At 49.6% G+C, this 16220-nt stretch overlaps 1 protein-coding gene across 1 annotated transcript in view; it reads left to right on the top strand.

The window, feature by feature from the left end:
• Nucleotides 1-16220, top strand: part of AGAP3 (ArfGAP with GTPase domain, ankyrin repeat and PH domain 3) — a gene marked incomplete at its 5' end in the record, with an annotated part of 102254 nt that overhangs the window by 62486 nt on the left and 23548 nt on the right. Inside the window, 6 exons of the mRNA XM_006895192.1 lie at nucleotides 13050-13108; nucleotides 13329-13416; nucleotides 13550-13635; nucleotides 13779-13920; nucleotides 14332-14466; nucleotides 14616-14743. Of these exons, the coding sequence (XP_006895254.1) occupies nucleotides 13050-13108; nucleotides 13329-13416; nucleotides 13550-13635; nucleotides 13779-13920; nucleotides 14332-14466; nucleotides 14616-14743 (638 nt within the window). The remainder of the gene's footprint in view (nucleotides 1-13049; nucleotides 13109-13328; nucleotides 13417-13549; nucleotides 13636-13778; nucleotides 13921-14331; nucleotides 14467-14615; nucleotides 14744-16220) is intronic.

Here is a 16220-nt window from a genome sequence, read left to right as displayed (position 1 = left end):
CTGGTTTTTAAGAGAAAGCTAAGGAAGAAGACGCCCAACTTAGTAGGACATGCCTCACCACTTGTCAAGGGATTAGCTGGCAAATAATTTGAGTGCTGACAAGTTGCAAGACATGAAGGGGTTTCAGGGACAAAAGCTACTCTTTCCCTTTCTGTATATAGCCCTGACTTCATTTTTCATTCCGTGTATCCCCTGTCCCTAACATGCAGGCGTCCAGTGCACTGCCCCTTTCTCAGGTAGGATGTTTGACACCAGCATGATAGGTAGCTGTTTCAGTTTACCGTAAATTGGATCTGTCTGGGGCTGTTGTGTTCCCTCTTTCTGACTTCCAGAATGCAGAGCATAAGGGCTCTCTGATGCTCACCTCTTGCACTTACTGCTTTCAGAAAATACCATGTTCATTCAGACCATGACCCACCACCTACTCCTCTCTTTTAGACTGTTCTACCTCTGTCAAGGAAGTAGCTCATGAACTTTGAGAGTTTGACATGTCTCAGGGTGTGGGTCACATGTTAGGTTAGAGGTTTGTCCTGACTTGGTTACAGAGGCTGAGACCCAACATTGATAGGCTGTATGGTCGCTGGAGATCAGAGGGTGAAGAGCTAGATGCAGGATCCAGCTAGAGCAAAAAGCAAGAGAGCTTCATCAGAACACACACACACACACACACACACACACACACACACACACAAGTAGATAGATAGTAAGGAATTGTGCTGCCAACATGGTTTGAATCTATGATACACAACAACTGTATGTATGTACACACATATGCACACATATGTATATATTTGGATGGATGCAGGCACTACACCTTCAAGAGGACTCTCAACTTCCTGGCTGCCCCTAGCAGTTTTTGTCATGGGAATGATTATATTAGGCCACATCTAGAGAATGACTGCATCATAACTGACAAACTAGAGAATGAGGGGAGCCTGACAAACAACCTTCAAAGACGTAGGTCACCCCTTGTCAACTTGGCCCTGATACACCTCTCCTTTTTTTTTTAACACCTCTCCTTAAGTCTTGAATTATTTAGAAATAAAGACAATTATAACATCACACTTGTGCGTAATATGATACAGTAAGCGCACATAGGACTGGAAACATACTAGCCATGGTGATAGCTTATAAATGGGGGTAGGAGGGAGGAAAGCACCAAAAAGTATTTAGTGCACACATAGGAGAAGGAAATTATAACAGTTATACTACTTGTTTTTGCAGTTGGTCACATGTTTGTTTTGTACCTTTGAGTTGGAGCTGAGCCTCTAGCAGTTTTTCAGAGACAGTAAATTGCCTCTGGAGGAGATAGCCCATCCTTTTCCTATGGAGCAGCTAGTGGATTCGAACTGCATGCCTTTAGGGATCACAGGGAGCTCTGATGGCCTAGTGTTCAGGAGCTGCACTGCAAATCCTGAAGGCACACAGTTGAAATTCACCAGCTCTGAGGGAGAAAGATGGGCAGTCTCCTCCTGCCCAATAAAACTGCCTCTGAAAACCCGTCAGAGGATAAGCTGTGGGTCATTTCAGCAACAACAGTAAACTTCCCGATGATGGTATACATGCGGTCAGTGTAGCACATGCTCACAGCGGTTATTTAAAGCTCCTTCCCCTACCCGTTCCATATTCTCTTTGCCCTCAGCACGCACCTCTGCTGTTTATGGGTCTTTGTCTGAGAGGCTGAATTAAACCTTCATTCTTGAAAGAAAGAAAACTTTGGGTTGAAGTTCACAGGGCAGAGTGATACTCTGTTCATACTCTTTTATGATGATGGAGATTATTCCTACTTTGTATCTTCGTTCTTCCCATCATCTCACTTTTGTTGCTGTTTCCATAGATCCCTCCATCCTCTCCCTTCCCACCTTCTTTAGATAGTTTCATCTTTAGATACATACTATTTTTATGATCTTGTGTGGTTGAGTAGTCTAACAGCCAAGTATCTCTCTAATGTTATTTAGTGTTCACCTTATAGATCAGCCTTGCATCTGGCTGAAAAATGTGTCACAGGGCATAATTACATCTGTAGAAGGCCATTCTGTCATTCTATCAAGCCAGCTGCTTCAGGATGACGGGAACATGGTAAAACCAGTGAATGCAATGAACATGGGTCCCTTGCTACCCATCATTTGCTGTGAATTTTTTTTTTTAAACTGTTTGCACCTAGACTAGGATTAACTCTACTAGAAGAGCCACTCCACTCTCAGAGGTGCAAAATGCCACCCAAAGGTACAAAGCCACCAACACCAAAACGGCAGTTGGAGCCAGACCTCAAAATAAGGCAGCACTTGTTCTTCCAACAGTGTAACACCATCACAGGCATCATACTAGCCAGGATAGCTGACAACCATTGGGTTGCTGTGAATTGAGTCACTTAATCTGAGGCAATGCAGTGTAAGATACTGTGATAGTAGATAAGGTATTCTGCAAGGCCATAGGTAGTAGTTTTGGAAGAAGCATTGTGTACGGGGAAAAAAAATCCGTATCTAGAGTCAAATGCCTCTTCTTGTAAGAACAACACACTGCCCTGTCTGTGGTGGAAGTGGTACTGTGTAGACAGGCCTCCCCTGCACTAGGAGCCTACAGGGAGAAGGAAGTTCACCTTACGCTGTTGCCAGTAGCGTGATGCCAACTTGACAGCCTCTCAAAGGAAGCCTTCGTACCCCCTCCTTCCTTTTCCCCTTCCTGCATGGACTCCTGCAGCCTCTTGACCATTTGGACAAGAGGTTCTGTGTGGTAAACCTGCCACTTTGCTGACTGGTTGTCCCAAGGAATGGTTCTATGTTGGGAACTCAGTGTTGATTTCTGCTGGTGGGAGGGGAGACCCTCAGCAGTGGCCCCAGCCAAGTAGGTGTTGGCGAGTGGGAACCCAGGTTACTGAGCCCATGTATAGTCTCCATCCCTGCCAGCATGGCCACTTTGCTCATGAGTCCATCGGGCAGTGATGGCAGTGGCTGGAGAATAGGCTGAAAGATTTCCACAGAACGTGTCATCCTGTCCACTTGACTCTAAAAACCTTCCTCAGCTGAGGTCTCCCCTTGGGGAGCATTCACGTAAGACACAAATACTGTCATTTCTTTCCCCATTCAGAGAGGTCTGCCTACACCCACATACCTCTTTCCCTGTACCTCCTTGTCACTGGTTTTCCAGTCGTATTCCTTTCAGGTCCCTGCCAAACCAACAGAACCATTGCCCACAGCCTGTGAATCTGCTCACAGTTCTCATTTGGCCGTTTTTCCTTCCAAGTGAAATGAACAACCTGGTCACTGCTCAGAACGCTGACTATTGAAAGGATCTCTCTTCACCTCGTCCTTCAGAGAGGTCCCAGGAAGAAGCTGCGGTTCTGCTGTTGTCTGATTTGAGTGGTGCCTCTGTTGTGCAGGATCATCCATAAGCCAAGCATGAGTTTCCCTTAATAAACTGACTCTGAGAGCTAACTCCTCCTGAGGCCATAAAGTGCAGAAAGAAGTGGACACTAGCAGGAGTGGAAACTATGGAGCACTTCCTCATGTAGTTTACTTTTGCCTTTGGATCCTATTTGAGCCTGATCTCAAGTCTGCCATCCAACTTTTTAACTCTGTAGGTCAGACAATGCCCAGTTGATGAAGGGCAGCTCAGGATGCCTGGTAACTTGGTGGCCAGTAATTAATTGTTGAGTCATTGTACTGAGGCCCAGGAGCAAGCCAACAGCAATACCTTATCCTTCACTGTAGATGGAATATCTTGGCTTGCCCCAAATCCCTAGAGATTTTTCTAAGGTGGAAGGCACCTGAATTTTTGTTGGTTGAATGGGCAGGGAGCTGCACTGCCAACCCAAAGCCATGTGGTTCAAATCCACCAGCTGCTCCAAGGGACAGTCTCCTCCCCTGTGATCTGTGTGTTGATTCCAACTTGATGGCAGTAAGTGAATGCATAAATGTTCTACCACTCAACGTAATGTCATCAGCATAGTAAACATGGTCTTGTGGAGGGGAAAGGACGTCAAGGGCCCTGCAGACTAAATGATGACATAATTTTGGAGAGTTGACATCCCCCTGAGGTAGCCTTGCCTACTGAAGACACACTGCTTCTGAGGATCTTTGGAACCAGAACCGAGGAAAAAAAAACATGGTCCTGATCATTGACTGCATATCAGGCACTTGGAAATGTCAGGTACTTGTCTTTGTTAATTAAATGTTGCTGCTTGGCCGCAGAACCACAGAGGCCAGTCAGCCCCAGTGTAGTTAGGTGTCTTAATTCAGTTGCTCAAGCAGTGGAAAAAAGCTATCTGAAGTCACTGTCTGGTTAAGTTTACCATAATTGCTGTCATTCTCCGTGGTGCATTAGGGTTTTTGCACCCATCAGATATGTGATTTAAATGAAGAGGTGATGAGAATCAGCACCTCTGCCTCCTTCAAGTCTTTAATGGTGGTTTTAATCTCTGCAGTTCCTCCAGGGTGGTAATACTGCTTTTGGTTAACCATGCTCTTAATGTTGTTAGGAGCCATCGAGTTGACTGCACCTTCTAGCAACCCTGTGAACAGTGGCTCTGATCCTTGCCCTATTCTGAGCCCACTTCACCATCTCTGACAATACTTAACCCCTTTGCCAGTCACTGTGTCGGTCCATGTCATCCTCTTGGGTCTTTCTTGCCTGTGCTGACCCTTCCAAGCATGGTGTCCTTCTCCAAGGACTAGTCCTTCCTTACAATATGCACAAAGTATAAGACAGAAGTTTCAGAATCATTGTTTCCGAGGAGCAACTGCTTTCACCCTTTCCAGGACAGACATGTTCTCTTAGCAAGCAGTCCATGGTATAATCAATACTCTTCTCCAGCACAACTCAAAGGCACCAATTCTTCTTCTGCCATCCTTATTCATTGTCCAGCTCCCAGATGCATGGCAGGCAATTGAGAAGGCCACCATGGCAAGCTCTTAGGTAGGGTCATTTCTAATGGCTTGTTTTGCTTTCCTACCATAATAGCCCTTACACCACACAACAGGGATCCAGTATGGGGTTTCTGCCAGTTTTTTAGTGTGCCTGTTCCAATTATACATCATTCTGGAACTAGGGTAATCTCGTGATGGTTTCAGGGACTTGCTTTGAGATGAAGGTTCTATTAATAACATGATCTGCATAAGCCCTCAAGTTGACTGGTGGGCCACAACAAGATTTTGGATTTCCTAGAATTAGTTCATCATTCCAGAGCCAGTGTCTAGTAATCTCCTTAAAGTTTGATTACTCACTTTCCCTCAATATATACTCACTCTGTGCAAGCCTGTGGATTCCTCTGGGGAAGCAGCGAGAAAGATTAACAGTGAATTTTTGCCACTTTTGTGGGGTCCTACCTCAGAGGGGTTCTACGTCTGTAAACAGGTTCGTGTCAGTGACTTCTTTGAAGGGCTGTAACTCTTGGTTCTGGTGATTCAAATGAGACTACCTTTCACCTGACCTAAAATTCTTTTGCTTGAACAGATTAAGTATTTATTGGATTTCCCATCTGTTTCACTCTCAGGGACAGCCAGTGCCATAGAGCCATGTAAGCCAAACTGTTCTGATTACGACTTTGACTTGGCCATCTTTGACTTGGCCGTCTAGTGACCATTCACACCTTGTCTTTGTTGATTAAATGCTGCCACTTGGCTGCAGAACCACAAAGGCCAGTCAGCCCCATTGTAGTGAGGTGTCTTAATTCACTTATGGCCAATGCATCACATCTATTTATGAAATGGTTTTAAAATTCAGTTGGATGTACACCAATGCTTATAACAGCATTATTCACCATTGCAGGAACATGGAATGGAAATAACCCGAATGCTCAACCACATGGAATGGATTGAGAAATTATGATACAGTCACATGATGAAATACTAGGCAGCACACAGGAACAATGATTTTGTAAATTATTACCTACCTTGGCAAGTACCGGAGAACATTACACTGAGTGAACTAACTCAGGCCCATAAGGACAAATACTGTATAAGACCATTTTTGTAGAACAAGTATGAGGATCCAAGCGGGGAGAGGGGAGGGAGGAGCAGAGAGTGAGGATGGACGGGGAGGAGGCACAGTTTGATGGGTAGAGGAAGGAGTGAAGGAAATGGGAAAGATCTGGTGTGAAAAACAGTATATACAAACTTTGTAAACAAAGCAATATAAAGTTATTAAAAAGGAGGGGAGATCAGGTAGGACATAAGGTCCATAGTCAGCCTCAAGTCTTATTTTGATATTGCTTCTCCTGTGTTTCCACAGATGATGATGTTGTTTTTGTGTACCATTGAGTTGGAACTGACCTGTAGTTGGCCCTCCAGTGGGTTTTCAGAAGCAGTAAATCACACAGGAAGAGATTGTCAATCCTTGTCCCAAAGAACATCTGGTAGATTTGAACTGCACACCTTTGGGATTGTGGCATAGTTTCTAAATACTAGGCCAGCAGAATGCCCTCTGGTGACTATATCTATTTCACAGATAAAGTCTTTTGGATTCCTTTGTAGCCCATCAGGTGAGGTCTTTGTGTATATTTACAGCTGATGCTCTTTGAAAAATATATTTACAATGAATAGATCATTGATTGTACAAAATTCTGTCATGTGATCTCTACCCTCATTTCTGTCACTACAGCCGTTTATTCTAACTACCAGTCCTTACTTGTTTCTCACTTTTGCATTCAGTCTCTACTTATTATCAACACATCTTGATTGCATGTTTGACCAATTTCAGATGCAAAAGTCAGCAGAAATCCTCAATTTCTTCATCTTTGTCTTTGAGATGGTTTTTAAATTCAGGTAAGTTGCAGATAGTGGCTGGCATGTGTGTTTTAGTAATAGTAGTTTTAACAGGTCTTCCCCTTTGTGCATGTGGATATGATCCTCTCACTGACAGGCACTGCCCTTCAGGATACATCTTGAAATAATGCTTTTTGACAATGAATCCGACACCTTCCTCTTCAATTTGTCATTCCTGGCATAGTAGATAGTATGGATTGTCTGATTCAAAATGGTCCATACAAGTCCATTTCGGCTCACTGTCGCCCAGGCATTCAATTTCATTATGACAGTTTCTGACTTTCCTAGATTCATACTGTGCACATTCCATGTTCCAGTTATTGGCGTATGTTTCCAGCTGTTTCTCCTCATTTTGAGTCTCACCTCTTAAGCAAGAAAGGTCCTTCAGTTGGTGAAGCTTTAGGCCATTTTCATCACTAAGGCAGACTCTGCTTTGAGGAGGCCCCTCTTCAACCACATATTTTAGTGCCTTTCAACCCAGGGGGGCTCATCTTCTGGCACTACATCCAGCAATGTTCTGACATTATTCATAGAGTTTTTGAGGGATTGTTATTTCAGAAGTGTTTTGGCTAGCCCTGCTTCTTCAGTCTCTCTTAGTTTGGAAGCTCTGCTGAAACCCGGCCACTTTGAATGACTTGATGGTAGTTAAAGTACTAATGGCATAGTTTCCAGCATCATGGCAACATGCAAGCCACTGCAGTGCAGCACACTGACAGACAAATGGTGGCACACACCTGTCGAGGCTGGAAAACCTCAAGATCATCTGTCAGATGTCACGCTGAAGACTCCTTCTAACTCTTGCATCTGCAGAGACTCATGAACCCAAGAATTATAGGCAAGATGCTAGCCGCAGAGGCCAATGAATTCCAAAGTCAGTAGATAAGATGGCAGAACGCTGGCTTAGGATGCTGACAAATCCACTATCATCAGGTAAAACAGCAGGCCACTGGCTCCATTCCAGAATCAGAGGTCAGAGAGTGATGAACAAAATGCTAAATCCAGATTAAGAAAAAAGAGCTTTGCCTGAAAACAGCCCTATGTTGGATGCAGGCCACACTTCCAAGGAAACTCTTTTTAACTGATTGGCTTTTCTTAGCAGATCTCATAATGGAAGTAATCATATCAGATCTCATTAAGGAGATTATTACATCATAACTGTCAAACCAGAGATTGACAGGCAGCCAGACTGACACACTTGACCCAAGACACCCATCAATTTGTTATATTGTGGTGGCTTGTATGTGACTTGTGATGCTGGTGTCTGTGACTGCTCTTTCAGGAACCAGCAAGATGATCCATGGTGGACAGGTTTCAGTGGGTCTTCTGTACTAAGTTGAGGAAGTTCCTCGTGATTGATTTCTGAAAATGAGCCAGTGAAAACTCTGTGGCCATGCTAAAATATCCAGTATAATAGTGGAAGATGAAGCCCCTAAGTTGGAAGGTACTCAAACCACAGTGACCATTATACAGTGGACTAGAGTGTACCAATGGTCATGAACTTGATGGAGAACCACATGTTTTTTTCCTGTTGTACATGGAATTGACATTAATTAAGCACTAATGCAACAGCAATTTACAATAGCAATAATCCCCCCATAACTTCCAAGGCGGCTCTTAGCCCTTGAATGACAAATTTGGCCTGATTTTTCTGATGCCCTTCAGATACCTGAAGCTGTGTCATTTATGGCAGTTCTGCAGCATGTGTATGGTCTCAGTCTGGAGATTTTTAGGATTGTTCTCATTTCCCTCAGGATAGTTGAGGGGCTTTGTTGGGGGCGGCTGTGCTTGCTCCAGATCTTGGAACAGATCTTATACTACAAAGCATAGACTTAGTCTCTTACCAGAGGCTGATGCCAACCAGAAAGAGAGTGTGCCTCTGGCCGATGTGCTGTTGGAGTGTCTGGCTACAATGATGTTCTGGGACGTGTGTGTTTGAGCAAGTGCCCTCACTCGTTCGTGTCCCTGGGCCAGAAAGTTTTCTGGGGAAAGGAGATAAGAAAAAAGAGGCAGTCATGGGACTGACAGTAAGTAGTCCACGTTTGGGAACCGACATAGATGGAGTTTATTGTCTGAACTGATTGTGGAGGTGCAGTGATATGGGAGCAGGTCTGTCCTCTGAGTGGGCCCTGCTGTCTGCCGTCTCCAAGACACTGTATGTGTGTATTGTGTGTGTGCACATCCTAGCATGGGGCTGGGGCCCTTACCCCTTTTATCTCACCCTTTTGTGCTCCTACCAGGGGCAGCTCGTGGAGCTAGTTCAGCTAGCATAGAGAAGAAGGCTAGAGCTTTGTCAGTGCAGGCTGTCCTGGTTCTAAAGCAGCCTGGATACACTGCCCTCCTCAATCCCCAAGACTGCATGTTGGGGCTTGCAGAGAATTAGGCTTGTGAACAAGCAGCTAGATTTAGAATAGTCATTCTGTGAGAATAAAAATAGAGAGCAGATAGGCAGGTATGCAGATAGGGAGGTTGAGGTAGAGAACCAGCATTGTCTTCTGTAGTAGCTTAGTCTAATTGGAGACAGGAGTGTACCCTTGTCTCCATGTCTGCCTGAGGACCCTGGGCAAAACCCTTGATAATCATCTATTACATGGGGAGTATCTATCCCAGAGAGTGAGAAGTGACCTCATCACTGTTAATAACTAGTCTCAGAGAAAGAAGTCACCCCCAGGGTTTCTCCAGGCCCAGGAGATCCAGACCAGGACTTGGGTGTTCCCAGCCTGCACTTCTGCTGGAGCACCTCAGAGGAGAGGCCCAGCCTTCCTTAGGCATTCCCCAACCTCTGCCCCCTCAGGAATGTGCTGCTCTGATAGTGGTTCGCTTCTGACCTGGAGCAGGAACTCTAAAGCTGCAGAGAACACAGGGAGTTGGGTTAGGGTAGAGGTGGAAGAAACCTGGGAGTACTGTTGCTTTAAAGGAAATACAGTGCCCCTCATCCCTTGCCTAAACCGGTTCCTCCTGACAGGCGTCTGGGGTGAAGTAGTGATGATTTCTCACTTTGTGGATTATGGCAAACTGGTTAAGTCTCCAGGGTGCCAGGAGTTGGCTGACCCTCGAAATGCATTGTAAACACAGTGGCTCAACACAGCCCCATTCTCAGGTGGGCCATGGACTCCCTGGGTGCAAGCCCTTGGAGGACATCTGTACTTGGAAGAACAATGTTCTTTATAGAGTGAACCTCAGACTCCAGCCAGGAAGGACATCTATACAGGCAGTGAGGTCCAGGGAGCAACAGGAAACTAGATCTCAGGAGTCAGAAGTGTGTCTGTCACAACTGTTGGTCCAGTTGTGGATGTTATCTTTTGATGTTTTCCTGCCTCTCCAGGGCACTTAACCCAATGCAGACAGATCATCCCAGTATCTTCTGGACTTTATAGTGGCCAGAGGAAAGGATTGTTCCGTCATTAACAGGAACCTGCAGTAGCCTAAGGCAGCTGCTGTGCTCACCAAGTTTTCAGAACTCAGAATGGCTGAGCAGAAGATCTAAAGTTGGACCACTGCATTCCAGGTTCATTTTATAGATGAGACTGATGCCCAGAATTTGCCTCCTCCGTAGCACTGGATATGGGAAGCAAATATTCTCAGTTGTTCACTACATAAAACCTTACTCTTGTAAAGAATGACTGTAGAATAACTCCTTCTTGACTCCTAATCTGTTGATGTGTTAGGCATCACGACTCTAGCAATCCCATGAGCAATGGATCTGAATCTGTGCTGTCCAGGCTCTTTAAAAATTCCACCCTCTTGTATCACCTTCTGGTGCTTCTTCCTTTGGAGAAAGTGGCCCACTTTCTCCAACACATGTCCAGTGTGAGTTGTCCCAGAGGGTGGTTATTTGCCTTGCCTACCTGTGCTAGCCCTGTAGCTTTTCACCTACCTGCCCTAGTCCTAGGAGGAGCTAGCTCTGGGCTGGAATTTCCTGTTCTCTGAGGGCTCCGGGGGCTGCGGCTGGCTGGCTCCCCAGCCACCGTTCCGGGGTGTTCCAGGCCAGGCTTGCCGCCTTTCTCGCCTCTGGGGGCTGGCTCTCGGCCTCTCCAGGTCTGGGCTTGCTGCTGAGAGGTGGAGGAGTTGAGGGACTCGGTTGGCCAGACACCCGGGCCCAGAGACCAGTACGTACTTAGCCGGCGGCGGCTCGGCCCGGGCACAGCCCAGCGCCCCTCGCCATGGGCCTGGCCGCCGTTCCCGGGCCCTGACGATGGAGCGCGGCTGGCCGCCGACGGACAGCTGCCCCGGGGAGCGGCCGGTCGCCTGCCGCCGTGCCCACAGCCTCAGTGATTCTCTGGATTTGCACAGTGCCTCTGGCCGACCACGGAGTGAGTGCTCGGGCGGCTCGGTGCTGTCTGCCCGGGGCTTGCTGCTAAGCCTACTGCGCCCGCGCTTGAGTCGTCGTGGCCAGTCAGAGGGTCGACCACCTCCAGCCATCCCTGGCCCTGCGCTGCAGGAGCCGTCGCCACCCTGGCGCCCCCGAGCCCCACGCGAGGAGCCGGCGCGCCCGCGGCCCGCCAGCATGACGTTCCTGGAGGTGCACCGCGTGGAGCTGGCGGGCTCGCCGGGCACAGAGCCGGGCGCGGGGCTGGGCCGGGCTGGCAGCGCGGGCTTCCTGCGTGGTGCCTCCCTGTGGAGCAGCCAGCGCTGGCAGGTGCTGCGCGGGCCCCGGCACACCGACTCGCCCCGTCGTGGCTTCTCTGCCTTGAGAAAGAGCTTCAGCTTCCGGCTGCGGCGCGGCCAGGAGGTGAGGCGCGCGGAGTCCGAGGCGGGGCCCCTGCCTGGACCGCTGCCGCGTGCGCGCACCCGCAGCGACGGCGACACCAGCTCGCTGCACGCCGGGCCCCGCGGTGACCTGCTGAGCCCAGACCCGCGGCGGCCTCGCGCCGCAGCTGGACTCTGGAGGCTGCTGGCCAGCCGTTTCCGCCGTGCGGCCCCCGCCACGGCGGCGCCGTTGTGGAGTCGTCAGGTGGCCCCTGGTTCGCCGCCTGGTAAGGAGTGCAGCTTGCCGCCCCGAAGCCAGAGAAGGCAGCGCCGCGTGCTGGAGGACTGTAGCATCTACGAGGGCTTTGTGGGGAAATCATGACCTACCTGGTAGAGGTGGGTGGCAGTGCAGGACAGTTTCTAACTGGGCTTGGCCCAAAGGAGGGAGTTTGCCAGTGATGAGCGCTTCGTACAGTGACTGTGACTCCTAGGAGTGGTGGCAGGATCAGAGAAGCCTGACATTGGGCGAAGGGAGAGGTGGGTTGGAGAGGTGAGTGATCAGGTTGATCTGACCCACACCGTCATGAACCATGAGACGAAGAAGAGACAGGAGATGGGGCTCCAACTTTCGGATGAGGCAGAGGTGGTGCTGCAGTCTAGGATGGTTTTCGGATGGACTAGAACTCCTCTTTCCTAGCTCCTGGGCCATGTGTCACTTTCTCCTGCTTCTCTTCTGGCCAACATTAGGGATAACTAACCCTTTGAAGCAGTCTGGGATGATGTGGTTGTAGACAGGCAGTCTGGAGAAGGGAAGCACCCTGCCCAGCCTAAGGGGCAGCTGGCCAGGACAGGCTTAGTAGAGAAGGGGTGGAGGCTGGATGGTGAGACCTGTAAAGGTGAAGGTAGGCTGGCTGCTGGAGGGCTCTGGGGAGCAGTAAGGTTCCCTCTCTCCTGAGATTCTGCCCACCCCATGTGGCAATGTCCAGAGGTGCTGGGAAAGAACTTCAAGGGTGGATAGAAACTGGGAGCCTGGGAAGCATGTCTCTGGGAAAGAAAGGGTGTCCCTGCTTTCCCAGTGGAGAGGAGCTTGGGTAGGTGGGTGGGCCGGGGCGGGGTGGAGTAGAAAGCACCCCATTTGAGCTACTCCAAGAACAGGTCGGTAAAATACTCCTCCCTCTTCACCCAGGCTCAGGAATGTGGTGGGTGGCCTCACCCTGCTTTGGGTGAGCTGTTTCTACTCGATGAAGGGGGTGGGGCCTGCTACCAAGTGCCCAGCCTGTTTGGGGTCTGGACTGAAACCAGCTAGGATAGCTGCAAACCTGGGGCTCAAGTCTGGGCCCTGGGGGCACCTGGCTGGGTGTGACTCAAAATGGGAACTAGTTTCCCTGTGGGAGCCATGGAGAGAGACAAGTCTGAGACCTGAGGATTGAGCTCATGTTTCTCGGAGTCCACCCCCTGAAGGACTCTCAGCAAAATAACAGCTTCTCTGCTGCACCTGAGGGCTGGGGTCGCACTGATGGCAGGTGGTGGGGATCAGAGGTGTGTGGGAGGTAATGGGTGGGGCCTGTCCCTGTCTTGATGCAGCTGCTTTCTCTCCCATAGACTCCTTTGTGAACAGCCAAGAGTGGACCTTGAGTCGCTCTGTGCCAGAGCTTAAAGTGGTGAGTAAGTGGAGGTAGGAGGGCATGGGCTAGGAAGGGCCCCTCGTCCTGCTCCTCACAGCTTTTCTTATCTTTTCTCTGCTGGCTTCTCCCCACCCTCTCTCATTTTCTTTCTTCCCTGCGGCCTTGCGCTTCCCTCTCCCATATCTTCCTCCCCTTTCTCACTCTGCCCTCCACCTCACACCTTCCTGAGATGATGCCCTCTCTCCCCTTCTCCAAGGGCATTGTGGGGAACCTGTCCAGTGGGAAGTCAGCCCTGGTGCATCGCTACTTGACAGGGACCTATGTCCAGGAGGAGTCTCCTGAGGGTGAGTGTGGTGGCCATATTGTCCCCTCCCTGTCTTTTGCCACCTCCCTAGTTAGAAACTGCCTCTGCCTTTCCTGAGTCCTTTCCCTTGGTATTCTCTCTGTTTGGACACTGACTGGAGACTCTGTTCTTAGGAGGCCGGTTTAAGAAGGAGATTGTAGTGGATGGCCAGAGTTACCTGCTGCTCATTCGAGATGAAGGAGGGCCCCCTGAGCTTCAGGTGACGTCCCCGCATCCTGACCCTCTCCTCCATGTTCTCAGTGTAGGAGGGAGGCTTTAGGAGTGCGCCTTTCCCAACGGGGTCTGCCACGGGAGCTGCTCAGTGGCTGGGCGTGGGAGTAACTGAACTTGATCTCCCCTTAGTTTGCGGCCTGGGTAGATGCCGTGGTGTTTGTGTTCAGCCTAGAAGATGAGATCAGCTTCCAGACTGTGTACAACTACTTTTTACGGCTCTGTAGCTTCCGCAATGCCAGTGAGGTGCCCATGGTCCTGGTGGGCACTCAAGGTGAGGCTGGGTTCTCTCTGTCCGGGGCACCAGGGCTGGGGGTGGCAGAGAACAGGGAAGCACCTTAGAAGTGGAACAGGTAGCTGTATAACCCTGGGAAAAGTCCCAGCACTGTCGTAGGTCCAGCCCAGTGCTGATGGGAATCTTAATTTGATGCCCATTTTTGGAAGCTTCCTTGCTCCACATACACTTGACTTCTCCTACTGGATCTTACAGTCTGTATTATCTGAGAGGAGCGAACTTGGCAATGACATGGTCCTCACCTTTCAAGGTTAAAATAAAGAGGGCCTCAGTTCCAGTGAGATCGAATGCTGGTGGCCGAGTTGGTGTGAGGCCCATGTTTCCAGCAAGACATCTTCTCCCGCCCCAGGCACATCACCCTCCCTCGCTGACCATATTCCCACTCCACAGATGCCATCAGCGCTGCCAATCCCCGGGTCATTGATGACAGCAGGGCCCGCAAGCTGTCCACAGACCTGAAGCGCTGTACCTACTACGAGACCTGCTCCACGTATGGGCTCAACGTGGAGCGTGTCTTCCAGGACGGTAACTCGGCGGGGCGCCTGTGGTGGTCGGGGCTGGAGGCCAGCCCCGCAAAAGGGCCCCTGACATGGGGATAAGTGTTAGGGGAAGGCTCTTGCCTGAGCTGTTCCCTTCTCCCCAGAGGAGATAACTGGCTGTGCTGTCCTCTGCAGTGGCCCAGAAGGTCGTAGCCTTACGGAAGAAGCAACAGCTGGCCATTGGGCCCTGCAAGTCCCTGCCGAACTCACCCAGCCACTCGGCAGTGTCTGCTGCCTCCATCCCATCTGTGCACCTCAACCAGGTAGGCACCCCCCACTCTGCCTTGGCTCTGCCCACACTGTGCACTTGTCTGCTGCCAAGACCTCGGTCCCTGGGTTCATTCTCACTACCTCCCCCTGCCCTGTGCCTGTCTCCTGTCCTTGCACTTGGTTTTGGAAACATTGGTTCAGATCCCATTTAGCCTGCACGGCTGGGCTTGGCATTATCTGCAGCTCTGTGCTGACTGTCCCCCCTTTTGCACCCCCTTCTCTGCTGTGCTCCTCCTCCCACCACTTCAGCTTGGTCCTCCGTAGTGCTCTTTGCTGTAGAACTTGAATATTTCTTCAATTGGCATGGTTAGGGTTATTTAATAAATGGCTTCTATGGGGCCTATACTTAGAAGATAAAAAAATGAGAGAGTTTTTTCAAACTCCCAACTAGCCCTTGACAGCTCTGGCCTCCCACTGTTCCCCAGGGCCTCACCTCACCTGTTTGTTGTTGCCTTGACCTGATGGGAGAGGCATTTGGCGAGCACTCCCCATGAAGCACTAGATGCTCACACACACATCCCTGCACCTTTCTGTTTTGTGTATAGAAGAGTATATAGGATTTGGGTGTAGAAGGATAGTCCTTGTCACAAAGAGATGGATGCCTTATACAGTTTAGTGTGTAATGACAGTGGTAGCTTTTGAGCTGGGTCTTGCCAGCATTCCTCAGTTTGTACCACTTGGACACCTATGCCTGGGCCTGTACATAGATCAGGCGCCCTTTCGAAACTACATTTCTCACGCACTCTGGTCTCTGAAGCTATGAGTGGATGGGCTCAGTAGAGGGGTTGAATTGACACCATTCAGCCTGAGCTCTGTCAAAGGCTGTTGTCTTCCTTGGGTTCACTGGCTGCCACCTGGTCTTCTAATGACGGCCCAGCTACTCTGTCAGGGACCTTTCCCTGCAGGACTTCTGAGAAGACGGTAGAGATTCTCCTCGGTGTTTCCACCGAGTTAGGGAGAAATGAGGAGTCTTCCTTTACTGTCTTGTATCTGCTCCTCCTGCAGCCAGCAGCGGTCAAATTGTGTGCTGCTCAGCTCTCCACGAAGGCCATTTCCCCCAAGGTGAGGGGCAAGGTAGAGGGGGATGTCACAAAAAAGAGGCTTTTAGTGTAATCTCATGTGTGTACTAGGATTTGAGAGAGGCGGTCAAGTCAGGAGGCACTTTGTACTGAGGTGGAAGCCTTGTGCCGAAGGGGTGGCCTGGTGTTGAATGCCGAGCCCTGGTAGGACCTGGACTGCCGGCTGAGCGTGTGGTCCTTATCTTGTGATCTCTCCTGTCTTCCTCTCCCTTTCTCTCTCCTACAACTGACTCTGACTGGAAATAATCACTCTTCCTCGGTGTTCTCCGTCCTTTCCCATCACACACACTGTCTCGAAATAAACCTCATCCTTTCCCAGCACCTGAGCCCAACCCCTAGCCTGTCACTCTCCCTCCCAGCCCCCACACCCCAACATACATGACTACTTTTA

This window comes from Elephantulus edwardii, unplaced genomic scaffold (assembly GCF_000299155.1).
Source record: "Elephantulus edwardii isolate Elephantulus edwardi_28Jun2011 unplaced genomic scaffold, EleEdw1.0 scaffold00161, whole genome shotgun sequence".
NCBI lineage: Eukaryota > Metazoa > Chordata > Mammalia > Macroscelidea > Macroscelididae > Elephantulus > Elephantulus edwardii.
The sequence above is the reverse complement of the archived record's forward strand: the minus strand, read 5'-3'. Positions and strand labels throughout refer to the sequence as shown.